At 44.0% G+C, this 18,256-nt stretch overlaps 1 protein-coding gene across 1 annotated transcript; it reads left to right on the top strand.

Moving 5' to 3' along the window:
* Window positions 1-13,367: 13,367 nt before the first annotated feature.
* LOC311623385 (olfactory receptor 2Z1-like) lies at window positions 13,368-14,330 on the top strand (the record flags this gene model as incomplete). Its single annotated transcript, XM_084885378.1, has 1 exon — window positions 13,368-14,330. One exon carries the CDS (start codon window positions 13,368-13,370, stop codon window positions 14,328-14,330), a length of 963 nt encoding a protein of 320 aa, XP_084741504.1.
* Between the last annotated feature and the right edge of the window lie 3,926 nt (window positions 14,331-18,256).

Here is an 18,256-nt window from a genome sequence, read left to right on the forward strand (position 1 = left end):
TTTTTTTTTTTACAGAGAGAAAGAGAGAGGGATAGAGAGCCAAAAACATCGATGAGATAGAATTATTGATCAGCTGCCTCCTGCACACACCCCACCGGGGATTTGCCCACAACCAAGGTACATGCCCTTGACCAGAATCGAACATGGAACCTTTCAGTCCACAGGCTGACATTCTATCCACTGAGCCAAACCTGTTTCAGCCGGTGGTCTTATTTTTGACTCCAGGGTTTGAACCCACAACATGCCGAGCTACACAGTCCACAGAAGAACCCTGGTGCCCCTCAATTCCTATCCCGATACAGTTGGTTGAGCGCAGACAACATGCCAGACCCTGTGGTGAGTACCCTAACAATGCCACGGTAAATACTTATCCTCACCGCAAACACCAAAGCACTGCCTGCCAATGAGCACATCTTGCAGCCCTGCTATTGGGATTCTTTCCTTTGTTGATGGAGTTCCAAGGATACTCAACATTCCTCCTGAGCCATCTCAACATTTCTTTAATCTCCTCAACAAAAAGAATGGCCTAAGAACCAGGCTTGAAACAAATTTTGTTAACAAAAGCCAACATAATGTTGAATAACAGGATGCCATTTCATGTGCCAATTAATGTATTTCTTTTCTAGGGCTGCCATGACAAGTCATAACAATTTATTGGCTTAAAGCAACACATGTTTATTCTATTTGTGGAGGCCGTAAGTCTGAAACTGTCTCGCTAAGCTTGTATCCAGGTGTCTACGGGGCTGCATCCTTCTGGAGGACCTAGAAAAGCATCTGTCTCCTGCCTCTTCCAGCTGCTAGTGCAGTGGCTCCCAACCTCTGTTTGGCCAACCCCCACCTAAGCATCTCTAAAGTCCTGATGCCCCCGTGGCCTCCCGTGACATATAATTATTATTCAAAAAGTGAACTCCTATTCACATGGAGGAAGCCTAAAAGGCTTGGTCTAAACAAGCTTCCAAATGAATGACATCCATAAAGGAGAAAAAGAAAAGAACAAAAGGACAGTTGAAGTACTGAGGAAGAACTCACTAAGAAATTATTAAAAACAAAACAAAACACACACACATCACGCAATAGTAATATGAAGTGATATGAAAAAATAGCAAATAAAGTTTCAAAAGATATAAAAGAGAACTGAAATGCATCAATATTTCACAATAGATATTTATATACTGTATATGAGGCCCCTAAAACCATAAGAAATGTAAAAAAAAATTGAGTGGTAATAACTCATTCTCGAATTGCCCCCTCAAAAATTGAATTGCCCTCCGGTGTGGGGGGGTGCCACGTGTTGGGAATCACTGTTCTAGAGGCAGCCTTCACCCCTTGGCTCATGGTTCCTCTCTCGAATCACTCTAATTCCTTCCTCCCATCATTATATCTCCTTCTCTCTGTCTCTGTCTCCTGCTTCCCTTTTATAAAGACCATTGTGGTCAGGTAGGGCTCACCTGGATGATTCAGGATACTCCCCTTCCCGCGTCTTAAGACCCTTAACTGGGTTGCATCTGCAAAGTCTGTCTTGCCAGGTAAAGAAATACATTCACAGGTCTGAACATGGACATCATTTAGGGGGTGGGAATTATTTAGTTTATCACAATAATGAAATCAAACCCCAAACTGTAGCCAGTTTGCCAAACTTCCAGAATTTCTCATTGATTCCCTGGAATCAGCATTTCTTTCTGGCTGTGTGTACCTAAGACTGCACCTGCACCCTTTTCCTTAAGTGTGTCTATTCCTTCCAATGGGAGCCTTCCCTCCTGATCAAGACGAAACCTCCCTCTGTAGGAACCTGGGAGAGAGATTTCTGATCACCAACTTCAGACTATTCCAGATTCTAATTGATTCCTGCTTCACCAATTCATAATTGTGCAGCCTTGGACAGGAGCTTCATCTATCGGAAGCTCATTTTCCTCATCTCAAAAACATTGACTATAAGAGATGTGGGTGATGTCTCAATGTGGGTAACTAACTTATTGTGATACTTAGTGGAGCTAATACATACAAAATCCTTACCATAGTATTTGGCAAGCTGCAGGCACTTCTATGTGACAGCCATTCTTAGGTTTATTATTATAAAACATCTTCTGCTTCCAACTTAAATATCTGGGCTCACCTTTGAGTTAACAATTTACATCCCGCAGTGGGACCCCTTCCTGGATCTCCTGCATGCTCCCTAATGAGGATTGAGCCTGCAGCTGGGACATGTGCCCTGACCCAGAATCAAACCAGTGACCTTTTGGTGCATGGGGCAGTGCTCAACCAACTGAGCCACACTGGCCAGGCTAGAAACGATGTTTATTTAAAATATACAGTATATGCCGAAACTGGATAGAGTGTCAGCCTGCGGACTGAAAGATTCCAGGTTTGATTCTGGACAGGGGCATGTACCTTGGTTGCGGGCACATCCCCAGTAGGGGCTGTGCAAGAGGCAGCTGATCAATGATTCTCTCTCATCGATGTTTTTAACTCTCTATCCCTCTCTCTTCCTTTCTGTAAAAAAATCAATAAAATATATTTAAAAATAAATAAATAAAATACACAGTATATTTTTATTGATTTCATATAGGAAGGGAGAAGAAGAGAAGAAACATCAATGATAAGAGAGAGTCATTGATTGGCTGCCCCCTACTAGGAATCAAGCCCTCAATCTAGGCATGTGACCTAACTGGGTTGATGCCCAACCAATGGAGTCACACCGGCCAGGGCCACCAAAAAATTTTTAAGCCCCTTCTTGCTTAATCTCGAGTAATGATGGTCTCTAGTTTATGACCCTGTGTAATGGATTCATTTCATCATCTGTGCCTTAGAACGTGTTACCTGTCTGTGGGCAGGTGGGGAGCATCACACTGATGTCTCTGGGCTCGAGTGCACACACATCTTCTTGAACAGACAAGCAAGGGGAGACTTTCCTCATCTTCCTTTCTTTTCTCCTTCCTCATGTGCAAATTGTCCTGTTACCACCCTTTTTTCTTTATTCCTCCCTTCCCCAGGTTTTGCCCCATATTCTTTTTTATCCAATTGAATGTTTAGACCCATTTAAAGGATTCTATTCCTACGAGCACCTCCTTCTCCACTTCACATTCCAACATTCTTCACTCCACTCAACTCAACACCGAAAACCTCCCTTAGAGTCTATCCCTCCCAAAGGAAGTGAAGAACTGTAAATATAGGGTGTCCGAAAAAAATGTACACACACACTGTGAATACTTATAATTATATAGAATTTAATGTTTATTTTAAAAAAATTTCATTTTCAAAATTGAGCTATGTGCTGTTAAAGTGTGTATACATTTTTTGGGGGGACACCCAGTAGTAAACCATATTCTGGAAGACAGTTTATTTTCCTTTGTACATTTGTTATAATTAAAAAGTTAATAATTATAAAACACTGGACACAGTAATTGAAACACAGAGCATGTCCAGTGCTTGGTGGTATTTACTATTATCTTCATGTTTCTATTTTTTATTTTTATATTTGAGGGGGAAGGGGAAAGTCTTCCTGGATCCTCAGTCCTATGGTATTCCCAAACACCAGCAAGGGAATCAGACACACCTAAAGTTCCACATACACCCTTCATTCCCTTGCTGTGTGACCTTCACCCAATTTTCTCACCTGCATACTGAAAAATGGGCACCGAAGACTTGACTCCTACAAGAATAGTTTCCTCAACTTCGCCCTCCTTTCTTCGCCTTCTCTGAACCTCTTCCCACATCCTGTCTCCAGGACTATACCTGGGAATGGACGTTGTGGGGTCGCTTTGAGGTACAGAGGTGGCAGCCTAATGCTGAGGAGATGACTCTCAAACAGCTCCTTGACTATTTCAAGACAGAGCCTAAATTGGAGATCACCAGGCTGTCCCAGGGCGTGTCTATGGTCTACTCCTTCTTCATGCCAGCCACCAAGCTCAAGGAATGGTTGGATCAACCAATGACAGAGATCTTCAGCCGTGTGTTGAAGCAAAAGCTGGGCCACCATGTTCGGACACTAGTGCTTGAGCTGTACTGCAATGATGAGAGCGGGTGAGGATTTTGAGGTCCCCTATGTCCGATACACCATTCACTGACCCCAGTCCTCCTTCTACAGAGCCCCTCCCAGCCAGGGTTCCCATTTGACTTGTAGCAGTGGCCCAGCTAGCCAAGCCTGGTATTCTCTCCTCATCTCCCTACCTGACTCTTCTTGCCACTGCTTCCTACCTTGTTCAGAACCTTGAATCCTAATAAATAAACATTTATTAAGTTGGGGGTGGGGAGAAAGGTGGGGGAGAGCTCTATATAATTGAAAAATGTGCTTAAATTTTCTGACTCTCATAATCTTCATCAGTAAGGTGCATTAAATTATAACACTTCTTTGCTTGATGGCTTTTATTAGCATTGATAAATATAGAAAATATCCAGGTTGCAACAGTTAAAGACATCAATGGTCAAGGTTATATTTTCTTTTATGGTGTGCCTGTTCTAGAAAACATGTGTATAGTTGCATCTTGCGGTTTATTTTTTATTTTAACTCTGAGTCTTTATCTTTCCATTGATGTTTTAAAATCCATTCACATTTATTCAATACTGTTTTAACTGTACTCATTTCTGCCATCTTACTCCATATTTTGAATTTACTATGATAAAGGAACTGAACGTTTGAAAATAATGGGGTGTCTGGTCAAAATAGCAGCGCAGGTAAATATGATACTCGCCTCCTCCCATATCAAAATGACAAGTAAACTCAGAACAACTATCATTCAGAATTGCCTGAAATTTGGTTGAGTGGAAGTCCTACAACTAAGGATATAAAGACAAAAAAAAAAAAAACACATCAAGCGTGGTAGGAGGGCCCTAATCGGTTTAGCTCAGTGGATAGAGCGTTGCCCTGCGGACTGAAAGGTCCCAGGTTTGATTCTGGTAAAGGGCATGTATCTGGGTTGTGGGCACATCCCTAGTGGGAGGTGTGCAGGAGGCAGCTGATCAATATTTCTCTCTCATTGATGTTTCTAACTCTCTATCCCTCTCCCTTCCTCTCTGTAAAAATCAACATAATATATTTTTAAGAAAAGACTGGTAGGAGGGGTGGAGATGCAGAACAGGCAGGTCCCACACAACATGTGGCAGATAAAAATCCGCTGTGCAGGTTCCCCCTGAGAAATTAGGGATCTCAGCTCCATATCAGGAGCCCCAGTCCAGGTTTCAGTGCCAGGAAGAGAAGCCCCCATAACTTCTGGTTGTAAAAACCAGTGGGGATTGAGGCTGAATGAAAAGGAGGTTTGCTGGAGTCCCAAGAAGTTCCTCTTAAATGGCCGATGCTCAGACTCACTCCTGAGCTCCAGCACTGGGGTAGCAGCTCAAAAGTCACCAGAGATATATGCAGATTCTGGTATCAAGGAAAGATATGGGGGGACAACTTTATCCCACACAGAAGTGCTGACAGAAGCCATGGCTCCTTTTCTGGGCCTTCCTCCCACAGAGCCGGCAGGCAGGTGTCATATCTGAGACTCTATCCATTGGGCTCACACTCTTTGCCCTGGTGATTCCCTGAGGCCCATCCTATCCAACTTTCAAGCTTACCCAAGTTATTTCCAGTAGCTTTTCCATACAAATGGCCTGTCTTGGCTCATGCTTCAGATTTTCTAAAATCTCTCAAACCGGCAGCATCTGGTCTAAGCAAGCCTCACCTCTCACTCAGTGGCCCCCAGCCTGGCACTAGCAGCAGACGACCTTGGTTTACAGCTTGGCCTCTCATGGGCAACTCCAAGCCCAGCACAAGTTGTAGCCATCCGCAGATTTCTTTGTAGTTCATGCCAGGAGGCCCCAGGCAGAACACAGGCTGCACCTCCCTGAGGCTCCAGAGCCAGCACCCAGTAAACAGCTTCATATCATATCAAAGCATCACCACCTCCTCAAGTGATACACTCAGGGGGCAAACTCAGAGGGCACCAGAGCCCCACTGAAGTAAGCCCTGCTCTGTGGGGTGGGCCCCTGCACAGCTGATCTTCCATAGTGGTCAGAGGTCAGTGGCCACAGCCAGTCCTTTTTGCTAATCGGCTTGGAGGTAAATCTCTTCCATTGACATGCCAACAGCAATCAAAGCTCAACTGTAAGAAGTGGGTGTACACAGATCACACAGGGGGTGCACTTTAAGTGCCCAGCTTGGGTGATCAAAGAGGCTGTGGCTCTGGACCCTGCAGAACACCTACTACAAAAGACACCTCTACCAAGCCTGCAAGTTGTAGCAGTTCTACCTAATACACAGAAACAAACACAGGAAGGCTGCCAACACGAGGAGACAAAGAAACATGTCCCAAATGAAAGAACAAAACACCAGAAAAAGAACTAAACGAGATGGAAACAAGCAATCTGCTAGATGCAGAGTTCAGAACACAGGTTATAAGGATGCTCAATGAAGGTAGGGGAAGAGTAGATGTGAGAACTTCAACAAAGAGATAGGAAACATAAAAGCAGTACTAGGAAACGTTAAAAGGAACCAACCAGAAATGAAGATTACATTAATTGAAATGAAGAATATATTACAGGGAATCAACAGTGGAGTAGATGAAGCAGAGGATCAAATAAAAAAATTGGGAAGATAAAGAAACAGAAAACATCCAATCAGAACAGAAGAAAGAAAAAATAATCCAAATAAATAAGGGTAGTGTAAAGAGCCTCTGGAACCACTTCAAGCATTCCAACATTCACATCATTAGAGTGCCAGAAACGAGAGAGAGCAAGAAATTGAAAACTTATTTGAAAAATAATGACAGAAAACTTCCCTAACTTGGTGAAGGAAATAGACATACAAATCCAGGAAGCACAGAGATTTCCAAACAAGATGAACCCAATGAGTCCTGGCCTCTGTTGCTTGGTTGTTAGAGTGTCAACTCATGCACCAAAGGGTTACATTTTTTATTCCCTGTCAAGGGCAGGTCCTGGGTCACAGTTTGATCCCTGGCCCTGGCTGGGGCATGTGCAGGAAGCAACCGATCAGTGTGTCTCTCTCACATCTCTCTCTCTCTCTCTCTCTCTCTCTCTCTCTCTCTCTCTCTCTCTCTCTCTTTCTCTCCCTCCCTCCCCTCTCCCTCTCCCTTTTCCTCTCCCTCTCTCTCTCTTTCTCTCTTTGTTTATCTCTCTCCCTCCTACCCCCTTCTACCACTCTCTCTGAAAAGCAATGGGAAAAATATTGTCAGGTGAGGATTAGCAAAAATAATTAAATTAAAATATGAACCCGAAAAGGTCCACACCAAGACACCTCATAATTAAAATGCCGAAAGTTAAAGACAAAGAGAGAATCTTAAAAGTGGCAAAACAAAACAAAACAAAGCAAAAAAAAAAAAAAAAAAAAACCACCACCAACAACAACAAACACTTAGTTATCTACAAGGGAGCTCCTATAAGACTGTCAGATGATTTCTCAACAGAAACTTTGCAGAAGAGATTGGCAAGAAATATTTAAGTGATGAAAAGCAGGGACCTATAACCAAGATTACTCTACCCAGCAAAATGATCATTTGGAATGGAAGGACAGATAAAGAACTTCCCAGACAAGAAAAAGCTAAATGAGTTCATCACCACCAAACCAGTATTATATGAAATGTTAAAGGGTCTTCTTTAAAAAGAAGGGAAAAAAAAGATTTAAAAATATGAACAAAAAATGTCAATAAATACATATCTATCAACAATTGAATCTGAAAAAACAAAATGAATAATCAGAACAGAAACAGGCTCATAATACAGGAAAAAATTTGACAGTTTCCAGATGGGAGGATGAGTGAAAAAGGAGAAGGGATTAAGAAATACAAATTGGTTGTTACAGAATAGTCATGGGGATGTTAAGTACAGCATAGACAATGTAGTCAATAATATTCTAATACCTACATATGGTATCAGATGGGTGAGAGACGTATTAGGAATGTCACTTAGTAAGTTATGTAATGTCTAATCACTGGGATGCACACCTGAAACTAATATAATAATATTTGTCAACTGTAATTAAAAAATTAAAAATAAATAAATAAACAAAAAAAATTGGGTGGACAAATATTTGCCATACACATGTGTATCAAGTGAAAACAAAGGCAGCAATCTTGAAAACAAACAAAATATAATTTAAGGAAATACTAAATACTAAAATATTCAATACCATCCTAACCAGTTTGGCTCAGTGGGTAGAGCATTGGCCTGCAGACTGAAGGGTCCTGGGTTTGATTCTGGTCAAGGGCATGTACCTTGGTTGTGGACTCAATCCCCAGTAGGGGGCGTACAGGAGGCAGCTGATAGATGTTTCTAACTCTCTATCCCTCTCCCTTCCTCTCTGTAAAAATCAATAAAATATGTTTTAAAAATTATTTGTAAAAAAAAATGCAATACCTATGTAATCAGGGGCACTGATCTCTTTTCCCTTAGATTGTCAAATTTAAAAATGACAACAGCCAACACAGCAACGGCCATCTGATGTGAATGAAATAAAATTATAGCTTTTTTGGGGGGAGGGCGGTTCAGATCAACAAAAATACAATATACTATTTTTGTGTGTGTGTGTGTGTGTGTGTGTGTGTGTGTGTGTGCTGCAAAATTTTAGTAGTTAGTGTATGTGTGCCATAAGATGAAAAAAAGTTGAAAATCACTGGGTCAATGCAATATTGATTCTAAAACCAGGTAGCACGTTTATAAGAAAAGACACTATGGGTCACCTATCCAAGCAGATTTTAAAAGCCATTAAATAAGAGCATCTGCCCTGGCCGCTGTGGCTCAGTTGGTTGGAGTGTCACCAAAAGGTTGCTTGTGGATTCAGTTCCCATGAGGATGAGTATAGGAGGCAACCGGTTGATGTTTCTCTCTCTCTCTCTCTCTCTCTCTCTCTCTCTCTCTCTCTCTCTCTCTATCTCTCTTTCTCTCAAAAAAAAAAAAAAAGAATCAGTAAAGCATATCCTTGGATGAAACAAAAGATTGCACATCCCCCTTTCCCATAAGAGGAGAAAGAAGGAATTGGAATTACCTGCCAATTGTTTTGACTTCCACAGTGCTTCCCACTTTCCCGTTATTGAGAGTTGAAAGCTGGGTCTCCTGGGGTAATTCCAATCTCAAGGGCCCTAGCTCCCATGGTTATTAATTTTCTCTTTGGCAAGGAAAAAACAAACAAACAAAGAAGAAGCTTTCTGATGTAACACTGTCCCCCAGAGCCTCTATCTTCAGACAATTTTGCCATCACTCCCCAAGATCCATTCACCGAAGGTGCTGGATTCCAGGGAGGTTTAATCAGGAAGCTGTCCCAGGATAAGAATGGAAGTGTGTGTTGTGGCTAAGAGGGGTTCTCTCAGACCCTGGCAAATGAAGGTGAGACTCCGGAACTCCACTGCTTGTGGGCAAGAAAACCCCAGGGACTGGTGGCTTTATAAGTACTTTTTATAATTACACTGTTGGACTATATGCATTTGGAGGGAGAGGAATGGTACATCGATCTTAATCCTTTCCAGCTTGCAGGTGGGCGTTTGGCCATTTGTTTGATCTCAGGCCATAGCACTGCCAGGAGGCTGAGCATGCCAGGGGAGGTCATCTATTTTCAAGCCCGTACTTGAACTTGCATAGAAGCTGCTGAGCTGGGAAGACTTGTAGCTCTTGATCACTGCTGATAGATTGGACTTAGGAAATGCTCCCCGGCACAGCCCGGAGATACCTTCAGCTCCCTTCCAGGGACACTTTAAAACTCGGATTCCCCGCAGGTCTCCAGATCACAGCAGACTAGCGTGGAGAGCCAGAGCAGAAAGCGCCAAGCCTCTGTTGAACCATCAGAGGAGAGAACACGTGACTAGGAACCAGTCAGATGGGTTCCCAACTCTGCCAGTCAATCCCTTTATCAACTTAAACATAGCATCACACTAAGCATTTCCCTCGCAGATTTTGTTCATTCAGAAAATGCTTACGAAGCCGTCGCTGTGTGACTGGTGTGCTGTGTGGTTGGGAGTCGGAGTCAGATAGACAACAAAAGCGAAGTGTTTTGTGAACAGGGCTCTGAGTCCCTCGCTATCTGATTACCAAACTAGTCAGGCGAGGGGAAGGCAGGGCTGCCGTGTACCTTTGATGGGCCAGAGGCACTTCTGCTTCTGTAAACGTCTTCCTCCATAGAAAACATAAACATTAAAAATTGTATTTTACAGCTTGTTGTTGGTACAAAGACACTTGTACTCCATGTTGGACAGAGTCATCTTCTTTTCTTCTGAATCTAAAAGAAGTCAAAACATGTTTGTGGACTTCCTATGTCTGATGGAGAAGGGGCTCCTTCATGCTGCCTCGTAGGTGAGACGCTGGGAAGGTTTTATCAGCAGCAGGAAGCCAGCTAACTCCAATGCCTCTTCTTGCATTTCCCATGCTCAGCAAAGGAGAGCAGATCTGAGACGCAAGCAGCAATGAGAAAAACGTGAAAAGGTAAGATTTTAGAAGTCAACCAAGAAAAATGGCTGGAGGAGTTCTTCAGCCTAAGGAGTGAAGGAGCTGGTTTAGGACAAGGAGATAACAAACTCTAAGCCAAGACTTTCCTCGGTCCACTCCTGCCCACCTGCGTGGGGAAGCTGGGCTTAGTGAGGGAACTGTCTTTTCCCTAAAAATATCATGAAGGGAGAATGTCAGGGCAAACTGTGACAAGGGGGTCACAATCCTACTGAAAAAGCTGCTTACGAGATCCTGAAAGCCAGGGCAGGGGATGCGCTGGCCTGTGGATTCATCATTACCAAAGGGACCGCCTGGTAATTGAGGAAGGGAAGGTGAGGTTAGGGGAACACAGCATTGAGTGTGTGAGGGAAGGAAGGGGGCCTTCTATGGGTAAGACATTGGGGAGATGCCACATAGTCCTCAGAAGTAGAGATCTGAAGTACCAGAGTCCGTGGCATTGAGTTCATATCATCTTCCAGACCAATCGGCACTTCTTTGAGGTAAACCAGAGTTGACCTACATAGTATTTTTTAAGGCGGAGGCTGAATGGCCACTGACCAATCAGCAGCGATGACTACCAGGTATTGAATAAGACAGACGATGACCAATCAGCAGCGATGACCAGCAGGTATTGCATAAGACAGACACCACCTCATGAAGCCCTCCATTCAATTCAGGGATATTTCTTGTTAGTCAGGCCCATAATGGGCCTGTCTGGTTTCCACCCTCAAGTAGAAACAGATAGTTGGGTCTTCCCTCTCCTTCTTATAAGTTAGATTTTGAGGGCAGCTCTCTCCTGTCCAGAGCAATTGCTCTCAACCACATTGTAAAAGATGTTTTCTCTGGTTACTAAAGGATCACTCTGTTTATATGTTTATATTTATTTTTATTTAAAAGTACATGGATTACTTGTTTACTTGTTTCTTATGTCTCTCATGAGAGCAGAGACTTGTTCATCTTTTTCACCACTCTGTAGTTTATGACTCCTTCAGTGATTGGCACTTAGGAGAAGCTGAATTAATTTTCACCGAATGAATGAATGAATGAATGAATGAACAAATAGTTGGGGACAGGATAATAAAGGGCCATTGTGTGATGGAAGATTAGACTAGACAGTAATTTGAGAAGGGCTTAGTTGTGCCAGCTTTAGTGTGGCATTAACATGGGCAAAACAGAGAGTTGGAGAGAAGGGGACAGTCAGCAGTTGGGCAAGGGGAAAAACCTTGACCGAGTTTCATGATTAGAAGGAATCAAGTCAGAAAAGATGAAAGCTATCTAAGGTAAGTATAACCAATGATGTGGGCACCACAGGGTCTTGAGTAAACACCTACCCAATGCTGACCCTTCTTGGTCTCTAAGCAGCTCAGCAGCTTTGGACATCTGGTGAAGCAGACCTCTGTTAGCATCTATGCAAGGTTGAACTCTCCTGGTCTTAAAATGCTGGCTCCACTGTACTTCTCTATACACATCTCTGTTCTTTCCCATGGATGATGGCAATAAAGGCCACTTTGGCCAGGACATTCTCAGTGTTGGAGGTGATGTGTCCAAACAATATTCCAGGATGACCTGCATTTCCCTGCAAAGTGACATCGAAGGTAAGGCAAGTGGGTGGAGGGCAGGCTCTCTTGAACCTTCATCTGCCTTGTCTACTGCATTCATTCAGCAGATTTTTGTTGGGTACTTAATACACAGAGCCCAATATTCTCCACTCCTACCCTACGAAATGTAGCCTCAAAATGATGTCTGATATTCCGGACGACTTTTCACTCACTGCTCCAGACCATTTGGTTCCAACCTCCGTTACACATACCATATTTTCTGGCGTATAAGATGACTTTTGAAACAAAAAAAAAAGCCTGCTCAGATTGGCCAGAGTTGGAGAGGAGGTCTATTAAAAAAAGAACTGGTGTTGCCTTGGAAGTGGGGGGTAGTCTAAACCTATGTTTTAAAATTAGGGGATCGTCTAATATGCCGGAAAATACGGTATGTTCTTTTTTAGGGTGCAGAAGCCTTGGGTCCATATTCTAAATGTCATCTCTTGATGACTCCTTGCAGACACTGGCCTCTGCTGCAACTTTTCACAGCAAGGGTTCAGGAATCTGGAGAAGGGGCTGTGTATAAATGGATACACTAGACAAGAAATTCATATTAGGAAGGTATGGAGGAAAACCAGGTGGATCACTTCCCTCTAGGGGAGAAGCTCGCTGAATCTCCGGACCCATGGCTTATTATTCACTAGAATATACATTTTGCCTTTAGCAAAGCAAACAGACATCAATGGTGAGGTGTGATAAACAATAAAGGATTATCAGGTTAGGGGAATTGCCTTCAACTGTTCAGCCAGCAGCTGGTAATAATATGCAGGTTTTCAGGCCTGCTGAATATCAAAGTCCGTCAGCCTTCTGAGGACTTCTCACATTTATTATGCTAATCATTGTTGGTCTTTGCCTCCAGCAGTCCTCCCAATGAATTTGGAAATGAGAATTTCCTTATAGTTTGGTCTTAATTTTCTATCCATCCTCAGCACCCCCTGTCATTTGGACAAGATCTCCCTCCTTCATGTTCTAGTCTATTCAGAATCCTACCTCTGCTTTGTCCCCAGGGTATCTGGAATGGGGTGTATTCCAGTGGGGATATTCTCTCGCTTGAGAACAGATAGTTTAACTACAAGTATTGGTGAGTAGTACTTGCCTGGAGGGTGAAGGCAAGACTTTTACAAAGAAATGACAAGAGCAGGGAATCATTTTGCTATTCTCAACCTCCTGATTATATCAGACATAATTAATCAATCACGGTATTTTTTTTTTCTACTGACACTGACTGTGCCCATCATCCTTCTCAAGAGACTCCAGCAGCCACTATCAAACAATTGCAGCCGGTTTGGATGGTGAAACTACCCCCACTGAGACTTCTTGCCAAATATCCAGTTCTTTCTGCAGACAAATGATTCCTCCCAGGGGATGGGGGAATCAAATCAATCAGCGACCTCCGACTTCACTCTCATGGGGCTCTTCAGCCACTCAGGGCCGCATCTGGTCCTGTTCTCCCTTGTGGCCATCCTATTTACCCTCGGCCTTCTGGGCAATGCCATCCTCATCTTCCTGATCCACACAAACTCCAGGCTCCACACGCCCATGTACTTTCTGCTCAGCCAACTTTCCCTGCTGGATGTTGGCTTTCCCCTGTTCACCATCCCCAAGATGGCAGCTGACTTCCGCCAGGGAGAAGGCTCCATCTCCTTTGGAGGTTGTGCAGCTCAGATGTTCTTCCTGATGCTGTTGGGTGTCTCTGAGGGTGTCCTGCTATCCCTTATGTCTTATGACCGCTATGTTGCCGTGTGCCACCCCCTGCATTATCCTCTGCTCATGAGACGTCAGGTCTGTCTGCTCATGGTGGGCACCTCCTGGTTGTCAGGGGTGCTGGTGGCCTCCATCCAGACCTCCATCACCCTGCAGTTCCCTTACTGTGCCTCGCGCGCTGTGGACCACTTCTTCTGTGAGCTGCCCGCTCTGCTGAAGCTCTCTTGCGCGGACACCTCAGTGTATGAGTTGGTGCTGTCCATCTCGGGGGTGCTGATCTTGCTGCTGCCCCTGTCCCTCATTGCCACCTCTTACAGCCACGTGTTGGGGGCTGTTCTCCGCATGCGCTCAGCTGAGGCCAGACACAAGGCCTTCACCACCTGTTCCTCACACATCATTGTGGTGGGGCTTTTTTATGGGGCAGCTGTGTTTATGTACATGGTGCCAGGAACGTACCACAGCCCACAGCAGGACAACGTGGTCTCTCTCTTCTACAGTCTGGTCACCCCCACACTCAACCCCCTCATCTACAGCCTGAGAAACCAAGAAGTTCGAGTGGCTTTGGTCAAGGTCCTTGGCAGAACTGGTTTCAGATCAAACAGAAGACCTCGTGGGGGGTGCTGAAGTGGCCAAGGGACCCTCCCTTATATCTAAGATCCTTTTTTCGCTTGCAGTCCATGTGGCTTACTGTGGCCAGCCCCTTCCTCCTCCCAGACTCACTTTTTTCTCTTGGGGATTTGTAGAAAACAAACATAATGATCTTAATCACTTAGACTGGAGGAGGAGTGGGGTTATTTAGTTTCAAATAGAAGGAAATGTTTACTATAAGAATGACCCCAGCTCGTGGATATTTTGGCCACCTATTAGTGTACTTTTCTGCACACTGAGTGAAGGGTCTAAGATCCAACCCTTAAAATCCAAGCAAGAAAGGGGATTCGGGTGCTGGTGCTCAGATGGGGATGCTCACAGTCTTTTCTGTGTTGGTTCTTAGCAGTGTCTTTGTCTGAGTCGTGTTTAGGTTCTACAGAAGTGAAAGACTGTCCCCAAGAGGACCCTGGTTGGGCAACCCAAGCACATGTTACTTCTTCGAAAAGTATTTTTTCATTGGTTTATTGAGACACAGGAAGAGAGAGAGAGAAACATCGATGGGAGAGTGGAACATTGTTCGCTTGCCCCTTGCACACACCCCTACTGGAGATTGAGTCTGCAACCAGGGCATGTGCCCTGACTGGGAATTGAACCATCAACCTTTCCGTGCATAGGTCGATGCCCAACTAACTGATCCACACCAGCCAGGGCAACCATACGTGGTGACCTTTGCTGTCTCAGTTACTATAGAGCAGACAGAGATGCAAGATGGTGAAGCTCACTCTTGAATGAATGTCAGGGCGATGTAAGATTGGATGCTGTCATTTTTAAACTTCTTATTCCACCAAGGGGAACAAGAATTAAGATTACTCAGTGAAGGATTCCCAGGGAATGGTATATTCCTGATCCTCTCTTTGCAGAGATGTTTCTCTCATGTATCATTGGAGTAAAAGCCATGTCTATGCAGACAAAGTCTGAGTTGGCAGGCCATCCTCAGCATTTTTTTTTGTTTGTTTTTTGTGTTTTTAAAATATATATATTTTATTGATTTTTGTACAGAGAGGAAGGGAGAGAGATACAGAGTTAGAAACATCGATGAGAGAGAGTCATCGATCAGCTGCCTCTTGCACACCCCCTACTGGGGATATGCCCACAACCAAGGTACATGCCCTTGACCGGAATCGAACCCGGGTCCCTTCAGTCCCTAAGCCGACGCTCTATCCATTGAGCCAAACCGGTTTCGGCTTGTTTTTGTTTTTTGTTAATCCTCGCCTGAGGATATTTCTCCTTGAGTTTTAAAGAGAGAGAGAGGAAGGGAAGGGGAGAGACAGAGAGAGGAAAACACTGATTCAAGAAAGACACATCGATTGATTGCCTCCTGCATGTGCCCCAACTGGAGATAGAGCCTGCAACCTAGGTACATGCCCTTGACTGAAATCAAACCCAAGACCCTTCAGTCCATAGGCTGATAATCTATCCTCTGAGCCAAACCAGCCAGGGCCTAAATATTCTGAATGGCAGGTGCCAAGTATGAGCGGGGTGTTGTATGTGCTGAAGAAAGGGATTGTTGAGTGGGACCTTTTAAACATTTGAACTGTGCCATCAAACCCACACTCAAGCTCAAGCCTTAGTTCCAAAGTAGACTGGTACCAGACAATATAGGCATCAGGAATACTACCTCTAGTATACTATCCTACAGTGTAATGTCGTAACTTAAGACAAATACCACATGATTTCCCTTAACGTGGGCTCTAATGAACAAAATAAACAAGCAAATGAAATAGAAGCAGACTCACAGATTCAGAGAACAACTGACAGCTGTCAAAGAGGCGTGGGGTTGGGGGGCTGGGTGGAAAAGGTGAAGGAATTAAGCAAACACACACACAAACACACATACACACACACACACACACAAACAAAAAACAAAACAAAAAAAACACCTCCTAGACACCTGATTACCGGAGGGAAAAGGGGCCCGGGGAGGTATAAGAGAATAAAGGCAGAATAAATGATTTTGGGAGGAGACTTGACTTTGGATAATGAACACACAATACAATCTATAGATGATGTATTATAGAATTATACACTTGAAACCTATATAATTTTATTAATCAATGTCATCCCAATAAATGTGATTAAAATTTTTTTAAAAAATATTGCCTGAGCCTGCGTGGCTGTGTTGAGTGTCAACCTATGATCTGGGAGGTACTGATTTGATTCCTGGTCAGGGCACATGCCTGGGCTGCAGGCTTCTTCCTCAGTTGGGGGTGTGCAGGAGGCAGCCAATCAATGATTCTCTCTTATGATTACCATAATTACTCTTCCTCTCTTTTCTTCTCTGAAATCAATAAAAATATAGTTTTATCTTTTAAAAATATATCTTTATTGATTTCAGAGAGGAAGGAAGAGGGAAAGAGAGATAGAAACATCGATGAGAGATAATCATTAATTGGCTGTCCACTGCACGACCCCTACTGGGGATCAAGCCCGAAACTCAGGCATGTACCCTTGACCAGAATCGAACCTGGGACCCTTCAGTCCGCAGGCTGATGCTCTATCAGGGGTCTTCAAACTACGGCCCGAGGGCCACATGCAGCCCCCAGGGGAGTCTGATCCTGCCCGCCAGGTTTTTTGGGCAGTGAGCGCAGCCAAGGTGTTACAATAGGAATTAGTAGTTCATATAGTCCGGCCCTCCAGCTCTCTGAGGGACCGTGATCTGGCCCCCACTTTAAAAAGTTTGAGGACCCCTGCGTGGGCCAAGCCAGCTAAGGCAATAAAAATATATTTTAAAATTTTAAAAGAATATTGTAACTTTACTACAGTATAAAATCATCACAATACTGTACTATATCAGAGATGGCCTATATTAGAATGTATGTGGGTGACAATGAGCTTTTATTTGTAAATCCACCAGGGTTTTCTGCTATCACAGCATATACCCCAACAACACTGTGAGTACATACTATCATTGTCTTATTTACACACAGAGAAACTGAAGCACTGGGAGTTTCGGTAACGTGCCCAAGGTCCCCCCAGTTAGGACATTGGGGAGCTGGGGTTCAAACCCAGGTTGCCTGAGTCCATATGTCACAATGCTTCCAGCTGTGACTCTTGAAGACTCTACAGGAAGTAAAATAAATCAAGGCGAGGCGCTACATCCTTGTGGCAAGAATTTTCCTGCCTCCAGTCGGGCTGGTCACTCTGAGGTCATAGGTGGATAGGTGAAGGTCCAGGAGAAACGGGAAGCCCTCACGGTGGTCTTGCTGCTCTAAGGATTGAGCAAGTGAGTGGGGTGGGGAAGGGGTGTTTTATGCAGTTTTCCAAACCAACTAGATTAAGCCAGAAGGACCACTATCGCCCTTCCTGTGGGCTTCTCCCCCTGCTCTTCCCCAATCCAGGATAACTTCCCTGAAGTTAGAAGAAATAGATTTGAAATTAAAAAATAAACTGGAGATGTGTATATTCCTCCCCAAACTTAAAATGCTTTTTAGAAATATTCCATTGTGTTGGATGTTGTGAAGGGAACGTGGACAAGAGAAAGGGCTGATTGGTTTTACTTCTTAGACATCTCATGGACTTTGCAGGAAGAAAGGCTTTACACCATGTTCAGTGGGGAAAATGAAGAGCCTGGTTCTGTCTCTTCCTCGTCCTTCATCTACATCACTGACCTTGTCAGAAATACTGGGTCTCTCAACTCTTCCCCTCTCTTCTTCTTCTTTCTCATGCACAGTTGAAATCTCTAAACGATAAACTACTTTATCACAAAGTGCACACATTTTTATTTTATTTTAATAGACTAGAGACCTGGTGCACAAATTCATGCACGGGTGGGGTCCCTATGCCTGGCCGGTGATCAGGGTCGATCAGGGCCATCTCACCCAATCCCAATCGGAGCTGGGCCAATCGAGGCTGGGCCGATCAGGGCCTGCCAGCTGGGGGCAGTGACCAGCCAGGGGGAGGGG

Source organism: Pipistrellus hanaki (genome assembly GCF_964339955.1).
Source record: "Pipistrellus hanaki genome assembly, chromosome: 5".
Lineage (NCBI taxonomy): Eukaryota > Metazoa > Chordata > Mammalia > Chiroptera > Vespertilionidae > Pipistrellus > Pipistrellus hanaki.